The sequence below is a fragment of the Ptychodera flava genome, chromosome 1 (assembly GCF_041260155.1).
Source record: "Ptychodera flava strain L36383 chromosome 1, AS_Pfla_20210202, whole genome shotgun sequence".
NCBI classification, from domain to species: domain Eukaryota; kingdom Metazoa; phylum Hemichordata; class Enteropneusta; family Ptychoderidae; genus Ptychodera; species Ptychodera flava.
In genome coordinates, this window is record NC_091928.1 from 55215971 (window position 1) to 55232628 (window position 16658).

A 16658-nucleotide genomic window follows, 5' to 3' on the forward strand; every position below is an offset into this window, starting at 1 on the left:
AATACAATTCGCAAGTGGCGCTGGAAGTTCGATGGAAATTTTGTATTCTTCATCCATTTCACTTAAATATTTTCCTTTGCGTAGTAAAAGAAACTTGAACGAATAACAAAATTGGACTAACATGTCAACATACGGCTGCGTTTATTCCAAAGTTTCCCAGGAACCGGAGGCCATTGGGACCGTCGCAGTGGTAGATGGGAAGTAAACTCAAAGTACTGGTTTGCAGGTAGTCCATCATGGCGGATGGCGTGGACATCGATTTGTACGCCGACGATATAGAACAGGAATTTAACCAGGTAATTCCAAAGGTATTTTAAGTTTGCATAGAGCAGCGTGGTAACTAATCATTCGTCATTAGTATGTTTGCACTTATGAGGATATTTTCATCTGGAAACTTTGAGTATTTCGACGAGAAGTTTTGTGGCGAGGAACGCAGCATGCATGGCGGAGATTGAATGGCCGTCAACGCGTCGCGGAGTACTTTGTTTTTGCTTTGTTTTCTGCTAGGCGGTAGTATAGTAATTTGCAAATCAAACATCTCATATTGGTGTGTGATAATGTTTTTGCGACGTTTGAACGTGCACGTAGTGCGCAAAAAATGATTCTATGTTTCATTTTAATGTGTGATTTAGTGGTTTCAATACAACTCGCGAGGTGCATGCGGTAATGCATTCTTGTCGGACTCAACGTGCGCCACCTAGCGGTTGTGTGGGGAAGTATGCTCATTCCATGTGAAGCCCTGTGATCGAACTAGAAAAAGAGAAAATGTAAAACCCAAGCAGTCATTCACAGTGGATAGAAAATTTGCAACAGACTCTCCTAAAATGCTAATCTTGGTCAATTTTTGCTGCAATAAATGCTGAACAACTTAAACAGTTATTTTTCTCATACCACTGTGCAGGAAGGGGACTACAATGCAAGCTCAGCCAATGTGGATCTCTATGATGATGTCATAACTGCCCCAGCTAACAATGGCCGAACAGCAAATGATGTAAGTTCAAGTGTGTATGTCTTCATTATGAAATACAAAAGGTTTGGAGGTATAAGAGTGAAGCATCTTTCACGTAATGTCATTTGACTTCAACAGTCTTGCAAGCCCCATTCTATCAAGGGCTCTTACTAATGATAATTTTAAAATAATGCAAATATACATTTAGCTTGCACCTGGTATTTCAAGCCCTCATATCCCTATGAATCAGATGATGCAGCTAAATCACAAAATTATATAGTGTTCACTCAAGATTTTGTGCCAAAATTGCCCAAAACCCCAGACAGCATCACTTTCCCTATGCCAAATCAGAAGCAAGTGATTTTGAACCAAAACAGTACATATTTTCACCTACTTGGCTTGGTATGTTATAGCAGATTTAGTGTGTATAAATCATATTTACAGGTCTTTATGTTTCCTGGGGCTCTCAATCGTTCAATTTTCAGTTAAAATGCAACATATGGAACATGTTGTGTTTCCCTAGAATTAATCAACTTGACTTAATGGTGGAATATGAATATAAATGCAGTCATAGAGAAGGAGTTTGGGGATTTGATAGTTTCATGATGTAGATGAATAAGTTTTACAGAGAAAAGACTGATCTTGATTACTTGCCTATCAAAAATAGGTGATAGTTTGATAGGTAACATACGATTGAATTTCCTTCCTTTATTTCAAATGACAGTTCACAGGTTCAGTGCCGGAATCACCCAAGACTCCAACAACACCACTACCACATAGCACTGGTAAAAGGGTTTCTCTCTATGTTGGTAACCTTACATGGGTAAGTTGTAATATAAAGACTATTATTATACATCTACCATCGAGAACAATAGAATTAAGCGTGCGCTAAAAAGCCGTACGGAACGCGCGCCCGTTCCGTAACACATACGGTTTCAAGGCGCCCCATTCCCTGCGGCTGTATCTGCGCGTTCACTGTAGAACGGTTTCAAGGGACCCCTTGGACGAGTGCAAGAACAAGTCTCGCGCGCGCTCTGTACGTACGTATGTGTGTAGTGCACACACTCCAAAACTTGCAGAAGCACGTCCGAGGTAGCGTTCCACACTGGCGCGATAAAATCAGAAGAAAAATTGTTGACATTGCACGAAAACGGTCACTACTCCGGACATTGGCGCCGCGCATCGCCCTCCGCTTCGCGTCGGGCGATACGCGGCGCCAATGTCCTCATGCATCCTTTGCGGTATTTTCGTAATAACCTCATATTATTATCTATCAAAAAAGTAGAAAGTTTAAAGAATCCAGCGGTATCTTATCAGCTAATAGCTGATCTGGTGAAATGTTCAGTCCCAGTTATTACCAGATTTTAATCTTGGCTGCTTTCCAACCAATTTACAGACAACTACACACATTACCATACTTAGCTGAAACACAATCGTACATCCAGATCACAGATAGTTTGCTAATCTGTTCCCAAAAATGTTTTGAAAAAGTTACAGCATGCCTCCACTGGTAATTGTTCCTTTAAATGATATTATATATGTACATGAATCCAAAATGGTGATTGCAAATCAAATGTCACCATGGGTCAGCTTCCTTTTGAAAATGTTTAGATTTGTATAATTTTGAGAAATATGAAAAACTCCATAATGGTATGACAAGTTCTTCAGGCAAATGTGGGAAATGTCCTGTCCTCTGATTTTGTATCTGTCAAATTATATGTAAATAAAAAACTTAATCGAAACTGTCCCTATAATGATAATATGTTGATTAGTTCATGAAGCTGCAGTGAATACAATAAGTGTGAATTGTTGAAAGACACCTTTTCTTTCCGCGAATGACAATATTGCTGATGAATAGTCGTCTTTTGCTCCCCTTTAAATTATTCAGCTTGAGTGAGCGTTACATGTTGGTAGCAACTGTGTGACTGTGTTCAAAGAGTCCTTACCTGAACACTACCATCATAGACAAGGTATTGTAAGTGTTTTTAAAGAGACAAAGTCGGCCATTTTTCATGAATTTTGTTTGATACGAGATACTACTTATATTGTTTGACATGTTGAAAGAAACTAAATGAATGGGTGACGATGCATATATTCGACCCCAATTTTAGACATGCAAGAAACCATCGCGAAAATGAATTAATGGTCATGACCAATAATTCATTTTCACGATGGTTTCATTTAATTTGTCTTAAACCAGTGTCGAATATATGCATCGTCACTCATTCATTCAGTATCTTTCAACATGTCAAACAACAATATAAGAAGTATCTTGCATCAAACAAAATTCATAAAAAATGGCAACCTTTGTCCCTTTAACAAGGCAAGTCATGTGAACTATGTGTTTAAAGATAGTCTTAAAAAAACGTTGTGTGAACACTTGTTTTACAAACCTAGTTGCCTTCTTACTTATAGTGGACCACAGATCAGGATTTGGCAGATGCCATCATCAGTACTGGAGTGGTAGATCTTCAAGAAATTAAGTTTTATGAAAACCGAGCCAATGGTCAGTCCAAAGGATTCTGTGCTGTCCACGTTGGCTCTGAGGCATCCTACAGACTTATCATGGATAAATTACCAAAGAAGTAAGTCAAGTGTACACAAAGATTTTGAATTCTTTGTATCAAATGGCAGAATTGCCATGTAACACAGTCATTTTGGCCTTCAGCTGTGGTTCTCAGACTTGAGTTTCAGAATGTCCACTATATTCTGTAGACAAGATAGTTTTTGGTTCTGTGGGAGATTGTATCACCCTCTCCTGACATCATCACATTTAATTATCTGGTCTGATATTTTCCTGCAAATTTTCTCACCCTAGGACTCTTCGTGAGTCAGGTTTGCATCACATCCTCCTAGCAGGCAGAGAAAGTGTTAGTGCTGTTGATAAACCACCACTGTGTTATTATGATAACACTGGCAAGCTAGCCAAACACTGATAAGTCTTTGTAGTGAATGTCAAGAAAACTTGATGTCATTCATCAATGTTTTTGCTGAGAACGGTAAACAGGTAAAGATAAACAGGTAAATGTAACCGGGGTTCCCCAGTCATTTTACTGGGGTTCCTCTTGGTATATCAATGCAATCAGATTAGGGGACAACAGAAATGTTACCAGGGTTCTCAAATCATTTACCAATTTTGCCCAACCTTAGCAAAGACACTATTCATTATGGCACACCTTGTACCCCAGTTTAGTGAACGCCTCAAGTGAGTATAAAATCAACATTGAAGGAGCAGGCAGGATTTGCTTCAATGCATCAAGCATTGTTCAAAATGATAGATCTCTCACAGAAATTTTCATTTGTTTTACAGAGAGTTGCATGGTCAGAATCCAGTGGTGACTCCGTGTAACAGACAAAGTCTGAACCAGTTTGAGATGGCGTCCAGGAAAGGTAAATCTTTACACCTTATTACTTCAGTAACTTACATACAATCTGCAAAACATCTTACCATTTCCAAGGCTTCTGAACAAGCGGATTTTGAAGGTGGTCCACCCCTGTGTTTTTGGATCAATCTATTCATATGTTAATGACCATAACTGAGTGTGGCTCACTTTCCTGGCATATCCTACTGCATGCAATGCATTTTCACAACAAGAGATGATACACATTGTGTGTGCATGATTTTGTAAATTAACTGCCCCTTATTTTCCAAGCTGTGGAGAACTTTGGTTTTACATGATGAGTTAAACAGTTGTTTAACATTTTATGTTCAACATCGCATCTCAAACACTTGAACATTGAATCTGATTAATAAATAACTCTGCTAGACCAATTTTCATTCCAGACTGAAATTTTAAGCTCTGCCATCAAAAATAGCCATAGGTTACCACTTCTGCCTGTGCAAACAGTTCAACCATTTCCTGCCAGACAGTATCACTTCCCTGTCTGTCAGGTCATTAAAATGCGGTATCTAGTCAAAACCATATGTATTTTCACTCACTGGGCTTGGTATATGTTAAAGCAGCTTTTGTCTATGAAAATCATGTTTAGAGTATCTCTCTTTTCATGGGCCTTCAAATGTTAAATATTTTGAAGCATCACACAGGACATGTTATCTTCACTTTTCTTTAACCAACTGTACCTGAGAGTGAAATATGAACTTAGGCAGGATAGGGATGCAAATGTCCTCTCATATTTTGTGTAACAAACCATGTATGGTTACGCAGGCCTAATACAGATCAAATAGAAAGGAAAACAACATTGTTTAAAAAGAAAGGGATGCAAAAGGATGATTCAGACAAGGCGGTCATACTCTCAGATTTTAACATCTGTAATTTCTGATGTCAAACAATATAAATGAATGTAAACAAAAAACTTTGTGTGTGCACTGTATGTTGATTCTCATACAGGGCAGTCAGGGCAAATGTCTGGAGAAGGAAAAGCTGGACCACCGGGGGCTAATTCCCATTCCCATGGACCGAGACCAGGAGGGCCGCCACCTCCCAGAGGACCACCAGGAGGAGGTGGACCACCAGGCGTTAGAGGTCAAAGGTTCCCTCCGGGACCACCAGGACCACCAAGACACGGTATGGGACCACCAGATCGGTACAACAATCCACCACAGGGACCTGGAGGACATAATATGCGTAAATATGACTTATAGGACTAGCCCACAAGGCATTCAATGCAAAAAGGAATTATGTAAAATACTAGCTTATAGCAGTTAAATGCCATTGACAGACTTCACTTCCTTTAATGGGGCAGTAGCTGTAACTGATGATGATTTTTCCCAAAGCATGTTGAAACACGATTTAGCTTGTCAGTATATTCTGTGTGTGTAAAATACACCGTTATTGTTTGCACTTGAATTGTAATGAGGACCAGAATTCACTAGTCAACAAGAATATTGCAGTTTACGTATGTACAGACTGAATACACAAGCTGAATACCGTATATCTCAACATACTTTGCTGAGTCCACTGTTAAGTGTTGTTGGCATTAGAAGCAAAAGTAGTGAAAAAACCATCAAAGTTACAACTGCTTGCCCATTAAACATTAAAAGTCATCTACTGTTATTTCTGGCATTTCTGTATGTCTTGTCAAATGCTCCGTGAATGCTCCCACAATGTTACATGACATATCGTACCCAGTGTGAACATTATTGTTGAGTATCTCTCAAAGGATAACACAATATTGAATTGCCCATCATAAAATGTTAAGTTATCATCTGAAATTCAAATCCTGGACATAAAATTATGTAAATCTTCCCTCTGTTATTAGAACAAGCTATGATAAGCATAGAAACTAAATCCATGGATGTAAAAACTGAATTGATGAGTCATACCACAAACTAAATCCTCTTCATTCTAGTCTTTTTGTTATGCCTTTTCAACCATCATCTGCATTCTTGTGGGAATCTCACTGAATTTATGAAACACAAAGATGTTTTCAAAGAAGACAATACATTTTGATATCGTTTCTGGCAATCTTGTAGTCATAGCTTGGAATACCGATATAATCTACACAAAACCAGTGAGCATATTTCATGGCAGTGTTATGGACTCCTTGCAATAGTATCAGTCAATATGACTATGTACTTCAGAGCTCATGCGCTCAAATGGTTCATGGTTGTGAGATGTTTGGCGTTTATGAGCTTTACTCCTTGAAACCATCTTTTTCTCCTAATTTAAAACAATCTGCTTACAATTCAAGAATTATAAAATGACAATCGGCATGAAATAGGATGTGTAACAAATTTCAACAAAAGACAATGCTTACTTCAGTGTTTATTGTTCTTTGCTACAGTTACTTCCATGGACATCGCAATTAAGAATCTTTTGATTTTTGAATAAGTGATACAAATAGTGTGTCATGTCCAATGTTCATCATCTCTAGCTTATCTAAATTGCATCTATACTCTCCATTATAAATCTACAATTATCCATCATAGCTGTGCCTGAGAAGAGAAAAAAGAGGTTTTGAAATATATTGATCTTATTTCTTGTATTCTTCGATATTCAGGCGGCCCACCACCACCTCGTGGACCTCCTCAAGGTCCCCCAGGACCTCCAGGGCCCCCTCAAGGAGGTCCCAGAGCTGGACCGCCAGGACCTCCAGGGTATCCCCCAGGTCATAGTGGACCACCTCCCCCTCCAGGAATGCAGGGACCTCCTCCTCCAGGTGAAAGGGGTCCACCACCACCTCATCACCATCACCATCATGGACCTCCAGTAAGTTCTCCAACACAATCATTCAACCATTTGTTTGTAATGTTATTCCGAAAAGATTGTCCAATAAACCCTTTATGGTCAGTCTCAATAGTTGTCATGGCAAGTGATATAATCTGCCTCAAAAAGGAGCTGAAAGCAACATGCTCAGGTCATATGGGACCCATATGACCAATGTAAATACTGCATCTAAGGTAATTTGTGGTTGATAAAAGTAAAAACATGTTTGTCACAATGTACATGGTAAAATTTAAAATTTTGAACAACGTTGACATTGTGTATCTAGATATAATGTGAGAAATGTATTGTAAAGAAGAAAGTCACAGAGATGCCTTTCTGACAGCCCTATCCAAGTAGTCAGGGCTTTGTATACGGCGAGATTTTTTAAAGGGCATATTTTGGAGGGGAGGAATTACTAGCAAGGGATGTTATTCACTACAAGAATGTGCTCATGAACTGTGCATTAAATGTAAGCTTTTACTTCATCAAGATTATGTATGTTTGCACCAACAGCCTCCAGGAGGACCAAGACCACCACCAGGCCCAAGAGGTCCTGCTCCTGGACCTGATATGAGAGGACCTCCCCCACCCAGGGGTCCAGAATGGGATAGACCACCAGGTAAGGCTGTTTTACTAAATGGGATCTATTCATGATTGGTATACTGATGTGTGGCTGTGTCAATGAAATATCCATAATTCACAATTGGTATATGGCTGTGTTATACTTATACATGAAAAATGGCAGAAATTCAAGTGTCTGCAAGACTTTGGAAATCTCATCTTTTAGTATAATCTGCTTTCTTTGAGTAGAGAGTGCATTTACTCTCTATTGTATTCGAAAACATTAAAAGTGTCTGTGCAGTTTTTAGGTGAATTACCTCATGAAAGTCGTCACTTATTTAAACTGAGGCTAATTCCATGTATTCTGTTGACTTCACAGGTGGTTATGGACCCCCACCACCAGGAGGGCCACCAGGCCCACCACATGGACCACCACCACCCCATGGACCACCAATGGGTGGCCCACCACCCAACAGAGGTCCACCACCACCTGGGGTACACGGGCCCCCTCCACCACATCATCAAGGACCCCCTCCACATCATGGACCTCCTCCACCTGGTAGTCATCCCCCTCCCCCAGGACACAGTGGCCCTCCAGCACCTCATGTCAACCCTGCATTTTTTCCTCCCCAAGGCCCTCCACCCCCAGAAAGACCGGTAGGTAGTCCTCTGTTCATCCAACTTGACAAACTGTGCAAGCTATCTGGTTTAAACTTTCATCTACATATGAAAGACATTAGTTATGTGGTTTTCAGATATACCAAGATTTCACAAAGACTTGCCAATAATGGTACAAAAATCCATTTGCATGTCAAAGACATGAGAAGTTCTGTAGTGTCATCTATTGTATCCAGATTAAAGTGATTAACATGCTATTCAATTCTGTACAAGATGTTGAGGTATTCTATAACTGTATTGTGTGTAGGGTTTAATTTCAAAAGACAAACCCAGGGATAGAAATACTTTTTTATTTCTTGTGGCAAAAGTTTGCCACCGGATATGAAATCTGGTGGCAATTATGAAAAATCTGGTGGCAGTTTAACACATTATGTGATCGGTATAATACAACATTTTGTCATTGCCACATAATCATTCTAATTTATAAATTCTTGAAAATATGGTGAGTACACGTCACAAAAAGTCAACCCATACTGCATGCCTCGAAAAAAATTTTCAAACTTACTAACCGTGGGAAACGTGAATTTCATTTTTACTTGCCCGAGAGGAAAAAGTACTTGCCCTAAATTTCTAATAACTGTACCAGTAATTTGTAACAGAGAGCAAGAGTTTGGCCATATGAAGTGAATTCAAAGAGGGAAAAAACAGATTCAAACAAGAACTACATCTTGTTAAAATGAAGGACTATTACCAATCTGAATGTCCCAGAAGAAATGTGAGAATACTTTAGTCTTTTCTGTAGATTTTGGCCATTTAGAAAACATCTTTGAATTCGGAATTTTTCCACAACCTAGTCCAAATTAAAATCTTTGCATAAGAGTAATGAGATTGTGTGATTTACAATGTGCATGGCTGGCTGCTGCTCTTTATTATCAAGCTGAGATCACAAACAACTGCTCTGCTAGTGTTTATCTGCCAATGCATATGCACATGTACATCTGCAACTCTTTTACCTGTTTACATGTTTGCTTACTGAGCACAGCAGTCTTTCAAAGTTTATTGATGAATGTATTCGTCAAGAGAGCAGATTCAAGTTTCGTTTTCGTTACTCTTCAGTGCAGATTTGTTTTCTGTAAGTGAGAGCCGATCCCTAAAAACCAAGGTCACGTAATTTGAAACTGTCTGCATCTCACGCACTACGTAGCTGCAATATGTGGCCTCCTTGGTCGACTTAGCTGTGGTTCCATAGCTGTGGTGTTTTCGGACGGTATTCCTTCCTTTTACGGGCTGGTTTTTACTTTTGTGGTGGCGGGGTTAAAATCTTAAAAAGTCAAAACCAGCCCGTAAAAGGCAGGAATCCCGTCCGAAAACACCACAGCTATGGACCCACAGCTATGGTCGACTGAGCCTGTCTCGACTACGATGTAAACTTGTACTTTTTCATCTGGGTGTTGATTTACGTTGAACAGTAAGCATTGCCGAGATCTATGGCTTTGAATAAGTTTACATCCATTTACAAAGCACATGGTGCAATTACACTATCGCGTGAAGCCGATCGACTGTCATTCAACTCATACGCTTGCACAAAGAGAATGGCAACCACTGTCAAGAGCATACCACTTTACGGCACACATACAAACAGTGAGTTCACTCCGTGTCGTCGGAGAGAACATGTCGCAAAACTCTATTTTTACGACTTTTTGTGTTTTACAACAGCAAGAACGATTACTTTTGCGATGTCGGGCGGATTTTCAAGGGTTTTCAGAAAACACTTCTGAGAGTTGAAGGTCTTACAATGATTGTAGACGTGTACAGACCTAATGAAATACGTTTTCAAGCTTGAATTATCCAGAGCTTAGTTAATTCAACCGCTGGTGGACTTGCCCGTCGGACGGAAGCATATTGATTTTAATTGCCTGACTGCAAAATTCACTAGCAACGGGCGTCGGGCGATAGGATTTTTGAGCCTGTACTGGCTAATGAATTGCAAGTATTTAGTATTATTTAATTCACGCATGCTGCACTTTGGCTTTGTTTCAAAATGTCACAACATGCTTTTATCTTGTGCCCTATGACTGCATTATGCGGCTATCACAGAGAACAACAACATGTCAAGTGTACAAAAGCTGCTGTCATCGATATGGAGATTAGCCAATCACAAGTTTGGATTCACGCTATGTTTTCATTCATGCCAAAATGTCGCAATTAGTTTGGTTTTTTTTTTACTAATGAGTTTTTTCCGCCGTCCGACAACGCGTGTTCCTTCAGTGTTCCTTCATTCAAGCCGTAGGATCGATGACATGATGACCCAAAATTTAGTGGCAGAAAAATACCACCAGAAAAAAAATTTGGTGGCAGATTGACAGTTTTTGGTGGCAAATGCCACCATTGCCACCGATTATTTCGAACACTGCAAACCATACAACTACTACTGTCCTGGGGATTACACAACAGCAACTGATTTTACTTGGTTTAACCAATATAATCTGAGATCTCATCTCAAATATCAAAGTCTCATGAGTTATTGCCTCAAGCATAAAAACCTCACAAGATCATACCTCATTTATCATCGCAGGTTTCACCAGATCTGGCTTCTGACAGTAAATTAGCCATAAGCTGTATTTTTGACAGTGCTTCATTGTCAGGAACTCTGACAAAATACTGGAGAACAAGAATGCTCCATGGAATGTTCTGCCTCTGTTGAAATGTTCTCAGACATTCCATTTGTTTCAAGGTAGAATGCACCTTAGGGACAGATATTCAGACTCAAATTTTTGCAACTCTTCTGATCTGCCTCTTGTTGGGACTTATTTTAAAGCTCATAGAGTAAAAATAATTTTCACTGTCTTGGTTTTTCAAATATCAAAAAATTTGTCTTTTCTTTGAGAGTTAACACATGGATGGCAGCCATTTTGAGTTCAAATTTTGGTAAATGTCAGGAAAATTGTTTCTTTGTGAACCAAACTTTGCACCTGATCCCTGATTTTCATTCTTGATTTTGTGAGAGAATGGTTGAAAGTTTCATTGAGGAAATCTTGAGCAAACGTTTAAGCCTTTCACTTTCAAGGATCCATAGTACCTCAGCACTGCTCTGTAACCAATGTATATGTGTTGTTTGTGACAGCCACAGCAGCCTGATCACTACGGTCATCCACCGCCTCGCTATGAGTCTGAACCATACAGACCACCTGAAAGGTAATACACAATGATCACTATACAATCATATGACACAACAAGTTTTAGAAATGTTCAGGTCATATTCAAATTATTCAAAGCTTCCACTGGTGTGCTAGAGTGTGTTGGACGCCTTTTCCCCCTCGCATGTTTTCTATTTATTAAGAATCTTACACATGGATAAACTGTCACAAATATTTGTTTCGCTTATGAAATTATTATGTCTGAAAATCTTCAATAATGTGAATCAATTTTTTCATAAAATAGTTTCTCAATATTTTTAGTATTTCAAACAAGTGATTTGGCATCTCCAGAGACATTTTAATCACTGACAAGATTGCTGCTTCAAAGTGCATTGTGGGATCTAATGTAACACCATAGAAATCAATAAAGTCATTGTGCTTAGTGTATTCTATACAGTGGAAATTGGATGTATGATGTATCAGTTGTAATAATAGGCTTCCTAGTTTATCCACAGAACAAATTAGAGAAGTTGCCCAAACAAATACTTAAACATATCAGTGTTTACATGTATGTGGTAGATTAAATTTTAAATATCCATTTCTATTGTATTTTATTCTAAGCTATTCTATTTATTAACAAAATTGTTGTTCTTTTTTCTCATTTAACAGTAGACATGAAATGACATCAGCGTCACCTCAGTTGTCGGAAGCAGAGTTTGAAGAGATAATGAATAGAAACAGGACAGTGTCTAGCAGTGCTATATCCAGAGCTGTGCAAGATGCAAGTAATGGTAAGTAAAACTCAATTTATGATATCAGGTGTGACTTTATCATCCCAAGAATTGTAGGATTTAAGTTTTATTTTGCATTTGTCAAGGAAGTTTGGATTCTTCTCAAGTAAGTTGGCCAAGAACATCTTTCTATCAGCTCTTGTCCCATTCTTACTGTACAGAAAGGTATCTCAGATTCAAACTGACAGACATTATGTAAGACTACCTCAGTGGCCATAAACACAGTTCCTTTTGTTTTTACTACAGCTGAGTACGCAAGTGCGATAGAGACCCTTGTGACTGCCATCTCACTAATCAAACAGTCCAAGGTGGCTTCAGACGACAGATGCAAAGTGTTAATCAGCTCATTACAAGACTGCCTTCATGGAATTGAATCGAAATCATATGGATCTGGTTCTCGGTAAGTTCAATTACGTTGTGCCTTATGGAAAGGTTTTTAGCGACGAAGTTACGTAACTGAGGAAGCTTATAGAGTTGGGAGAGGCAAAATTGACGTCATTTCCGTCAACAACTTCCGTAAAACTATTTTGTCACACCACGTGATCAGTGTTATCTAACGACTATAGCATACCATTCACGCTGCACAGTCACTATCAGCGAAAATAGTATCGTGTTGAATTGACATTATAATTGAACTTAGAGCGTACGTGTGAGTGTATTGGCTTACATGAAAATGCGATAGACAATTATGAATTTACGTTAGAACATCCATGCTCGATCAAATTGTTTTTGTTCTGTCAGTGTAAATTACTACAAGATTGGTGGATGTTGACGGACATCTTGCGTGCGTTGGTCCTGATATGCATGTCGTTTCGATCTCCTGTTACTGTGCAGGGGAGAATGAATTACGTTCCTCATGGGTTTCAAATATGTCAAAAAAATACGAAGTTTTGAATGGATTTACGATTTCGTTTGTAAAATTACGAGCGAAAATTTCAGCTTCCCATTTCAACGGCGCGACCGTGCAAGAAACCTCAGTCTCCTACTACCTCCTTGATCACATGTTGTACCACACGAACATGAAAGGACGGCCTCTGAAACACTCAGTGTGTAAGCGTGTGGAAATTTGTGTACTGTTTTTTCTCATTTAATTTGGCAAATTATCAGCAAAAACCTCAATAATTCAAGGTAACCCTTTCTTCTCAATCGCTTCCTGTAGTTTCAAAGTCATACCAACGAAAATGAGTGAAAAATTTCGATGCAGAAATCGTGTATCGGCGAGTATTGAATGTAAGCTTAAAGAGACTGAGAGTATTCGTACAAAAAGAGCCCATGATTCGAGCTTGGTTTCCCTGTTTTTCGTTTGAATTTTGGCCAAATAGTCGCTTTTTAGGGGCTTTTGAAATTTTTAAAACATCTAAAAATATTAAATGACTTTTCATTAACAAACGAAATAAAAAAGTAAGAATTTCAATTATTTATCTGCAAAATAAAAATATTTTTGGCAGGCTGAATCATGCAGCTAAAAAGTGAACAATCAATGTTTTGGACGAGTACATACGTGTGAGTGATTTTTCACGGGGATTCCCCGACCGTTCATTGCTGTGACGCTCGATGCAGTCAGTTTCTGTGAAACGGGATAAAATTTTCTTTCAAGCGAGGCGTTTCAAGTTACTCTTGAGAAAAGTTACTTATTTATCAGTTGTTGTTTTACTGTTTCATGACACATATTTCTGATTCAATCACTTGTCAGGGCTCCCGCTACCCGATCGCCAATTAGCCAAATGCGAAAGAAAGTTAAAAATGGCTACAAAAATTCCAGTTTGGTGGCTATGAATGTTTACTGCCCGGCCGGGGCCGCCCTGGTGCCAACTCAACAAAAAACCACAGCTAACAATAAAAAAGTTGTAAGATGTTGAAACAGTTTACCCTCCTTCATACAAAGTTGCAATGTATTGAAACACTTCAACCGCCTTTCTACAAAGTTACAAATTCCCTGGTACGTAAAACAAACATTGTTGCTATTCCGTCTGCAGTACACAGAGGCTTTGCTTTGCCTCCGTGAGTCCCGTTCGTCCTTCAGTCTATCAGAAGTTTTACCTACTTTGCTAGAATCAACATTTGGCCTGCAACTACTCAGTTTGATAGTAAAAACCATAATTTCAAAAGAAACTTTCACAAACGGAGTAATAATACAAAGGAAGAGGAGAAAAACTGAGGTTTTCTGAAAGGTCAAGTCTAGGTCATCTCATCATGTGATATCATGCATGAAGACCCCTTAAGTGTACAATTATGGTTCAAAAGAGCCACCTAGGGTGGTCCAATAGGTAAAAGGTAATTTTGGTGCCTTCAAATTTAAACGGCATTCATCTTGACTGTCAGTTTTAAATTACTGTTCATCGCAAAGGGACATTGTCAACAGTAATAACAGTAAGCATATCCATTGTCAAATCGTCAAGTTTGTGAATTGCAATTTGGCATGTAAACATTAAAGCAACAAATTATTAATTCGGTCTATTTCAAACTGCTATAACTTATAGAAGAAATTATGTGATTCTGAATTATTTTAATATTTTTTGCAGATTCCACCAGTTTAATGATATAGAAGTGAACATCACAAGACATTTCTTGATGATATCAAAATATCAAATGAAAATATATTTGTGCTAAAATGTTATCATAGTCATTTAAACAATGTACACTCTCAAGCAGTGAGTAATTTAAATGAACATATATCATTGTGTTTTGTTTTACAAGAGTTATGTTTTGCCAAACCCTTTGGTCTCAAGAAAAATACTCATACTCAATATGCTATTCATCCTGCTTGATCACAACTAGTAACACTGGGGCCAATCATATGTACACAGCCAGTGTGCTACTAAATGCTTTCTTCTGCACCATTTTTTTATTCTTGTGGCTAAAACATTTTGGTTATGGAAAACTGCATAAATTTGCTGCATGAGATGCTTGTAGCTTATGACTAGCTATCATACTGTGAACACTAAATGAATGCCGCAGAAATGTTCTCTACCTGTTGTAATATACACTTCACTTTGCTACCAGATTTTTAGAATCCAATTGATGCCTTAGTTTATTTCTGGTGATAAAACTTTAACATCTGAAATGAAAAAGTATTTATATCCTGGAAATGTCATAAAAACCCAGATTATTCAATAAAAACTGAACAAATATATCTTTAATGTTAAAACTATCAGGAATATCATACAAAACATCTTGATTTGAAAAATTAGGAACACCTGAATGCCGAGAAAGCTGTAATTGCCACGCTTGAGATCATAAACTGGCTAAAAGTTGCTCAAAGTGGCAACAAAATTTTTGATTTGGCTAATCAGTTGGCTTATCATTTTGGTGACTTAGGGAGAGCCCTGCTTGTTGACCTGAAAAACAAAGATATACTCTTTTTCAACAGACTTTTAGTAAGTATCGGCGGTACAGCTGTCAAAATACTATCGTTTTCAAAGTACATTTTGAGTGAACTTGGGCGGACCAGAAAATCCATGGAAATCAAGCAGGTTGTTCTTACATGAACATTGCTGTTTGGTGTGTTGATTTGTAACACACTATGCTAACATGTTTCAACACCCAAGGAAACATTTGCAACTTTATAGTCAATGCGACATATTAATACAATTATTTTAATTTTGTATCGGAATATCACAAAACAATGTTGTGATCATCGCAGTCCAGCTAGCTGTTATGAGTAAGCATGTGTACTTGGCTGGACCAATCAAGTTTCTGCAAAAAATCATTTCACCATCAATGACAAGCTAAGGTGACGTCTTTAATAAATGTGTCCATTCAATATCCAAAGAAAATCAAGGCTATCAATGACACGAAGAAAGTTTGTTTAGAATTATATTTTCGTTTTAAACTACACTTCTTTGATGCAGTGTGGTCGTCTGGCAATCCATCATCACGGCAGATGTAGTGCATGCATTAATACACAGTCCACACTGTCCAATCATGCATGCTTGTTTTCCTGTTATAATTGAATTGGGTCAGAATTTTGTAGCAAGGAACATACAAAATCTTGCAGATAAGTCAATTTGGATGATCTATTTTGATCTATGCAAATTTCAAGTTTGGTGGACATGTGAAAATTGGGTTTTTTGCCTTCATGTACAAGATGGCATGTTTACCAACCTGGACGCTCACTGCTAAAAAAACAATAGGTTTTATTAGTTTCACATTTCAACCCTTTCTTTGCATCTTTCTCAGCAACATTCCCCAAACCTCTCTCCTTGCATCCCTACCGCTAAATGCACTGAGGAGCACAGTGTCATATCATTGACGCTATTTTCTCAGTCGCGGTGCTGTAAATTATTATTGGATTTTGAAATTATTGAACCACTTGTCCCTTTGTCCACTGATTATCATGTCCACTGTTCATCAATACAACTGTTACAGTGAAAAGAGATGCAGAAACATTCAAATTTTCAAACCTTTGATGAATTTGTAGGACATGGGCATGTAC

At 38.4% G+C, this 16658-nt stretch overlaps 2 protein-coding genes across 8 annotated transcripts in view; both read left to right on the forward strand.

Annotated features, from left to right (window-relative positions):
* The window catches only part of LOC139141401 (arylsulfatase B-like), a 150633-nt gene that overhangs the window by 60842 nt on the left and 73133 nt on the right, over positions 1-16658 (forward strand). The gene's annotated exons all lie outside the window — the stretch shown is intronic.
* Positions 140-16658, forward strand: part of LOC139141298 (cleavage and polyadenylation specificity factor subunit 6-like) — a 28900-nt gene continuing 12381 nt past the window's right edge. For 3 of the 7 annotated variants that reach the window (XM_070710925.1, XM_070710937.1, XM_070710933.1), the window contains exons 1-12: positions 140-296; positions 902-991; positions 1674-1772; positions 3365-3534; positions 4260-4338; positions 5286-5535; positions 6911-7119; positions 7630-7735; positions 8057-8334; positions 11420-11490; positions 12102-12223; positions 12470-12623. In XM_070710925.1, the coding sequence (XP_070567026.1) occupies positions 237-296; positions 902-991; positions 1674-1772; positions 3365-3534; positions 4260-4338; positions 5286-5535; positions 6911-7119; positions 7630-7735; positions 8057-8334; positions 11420-11490; positions 12102-12223; positions 12470-12623 (1688 nt within the window). In that variant the 5' untranslated portion in view covers positions 140-236. Of the gene's footprint in view, positions 297-901; positions 992-1673; positions 1773-3364; positions 3535-4259; positions 4340-5285; positions 5536-6910; positions 7120-7629; positions 7736-8056; positions 8335-11419; positions 11491-12101; positions 12224-12469; positions 12624-16658 lie in introns of all 7 variants that reach the window. The other 4 variants (XM_070710952.1, XM_070710957.1, XM_070710966.1 and 1 more) reach the window with 3 other exon arrangements.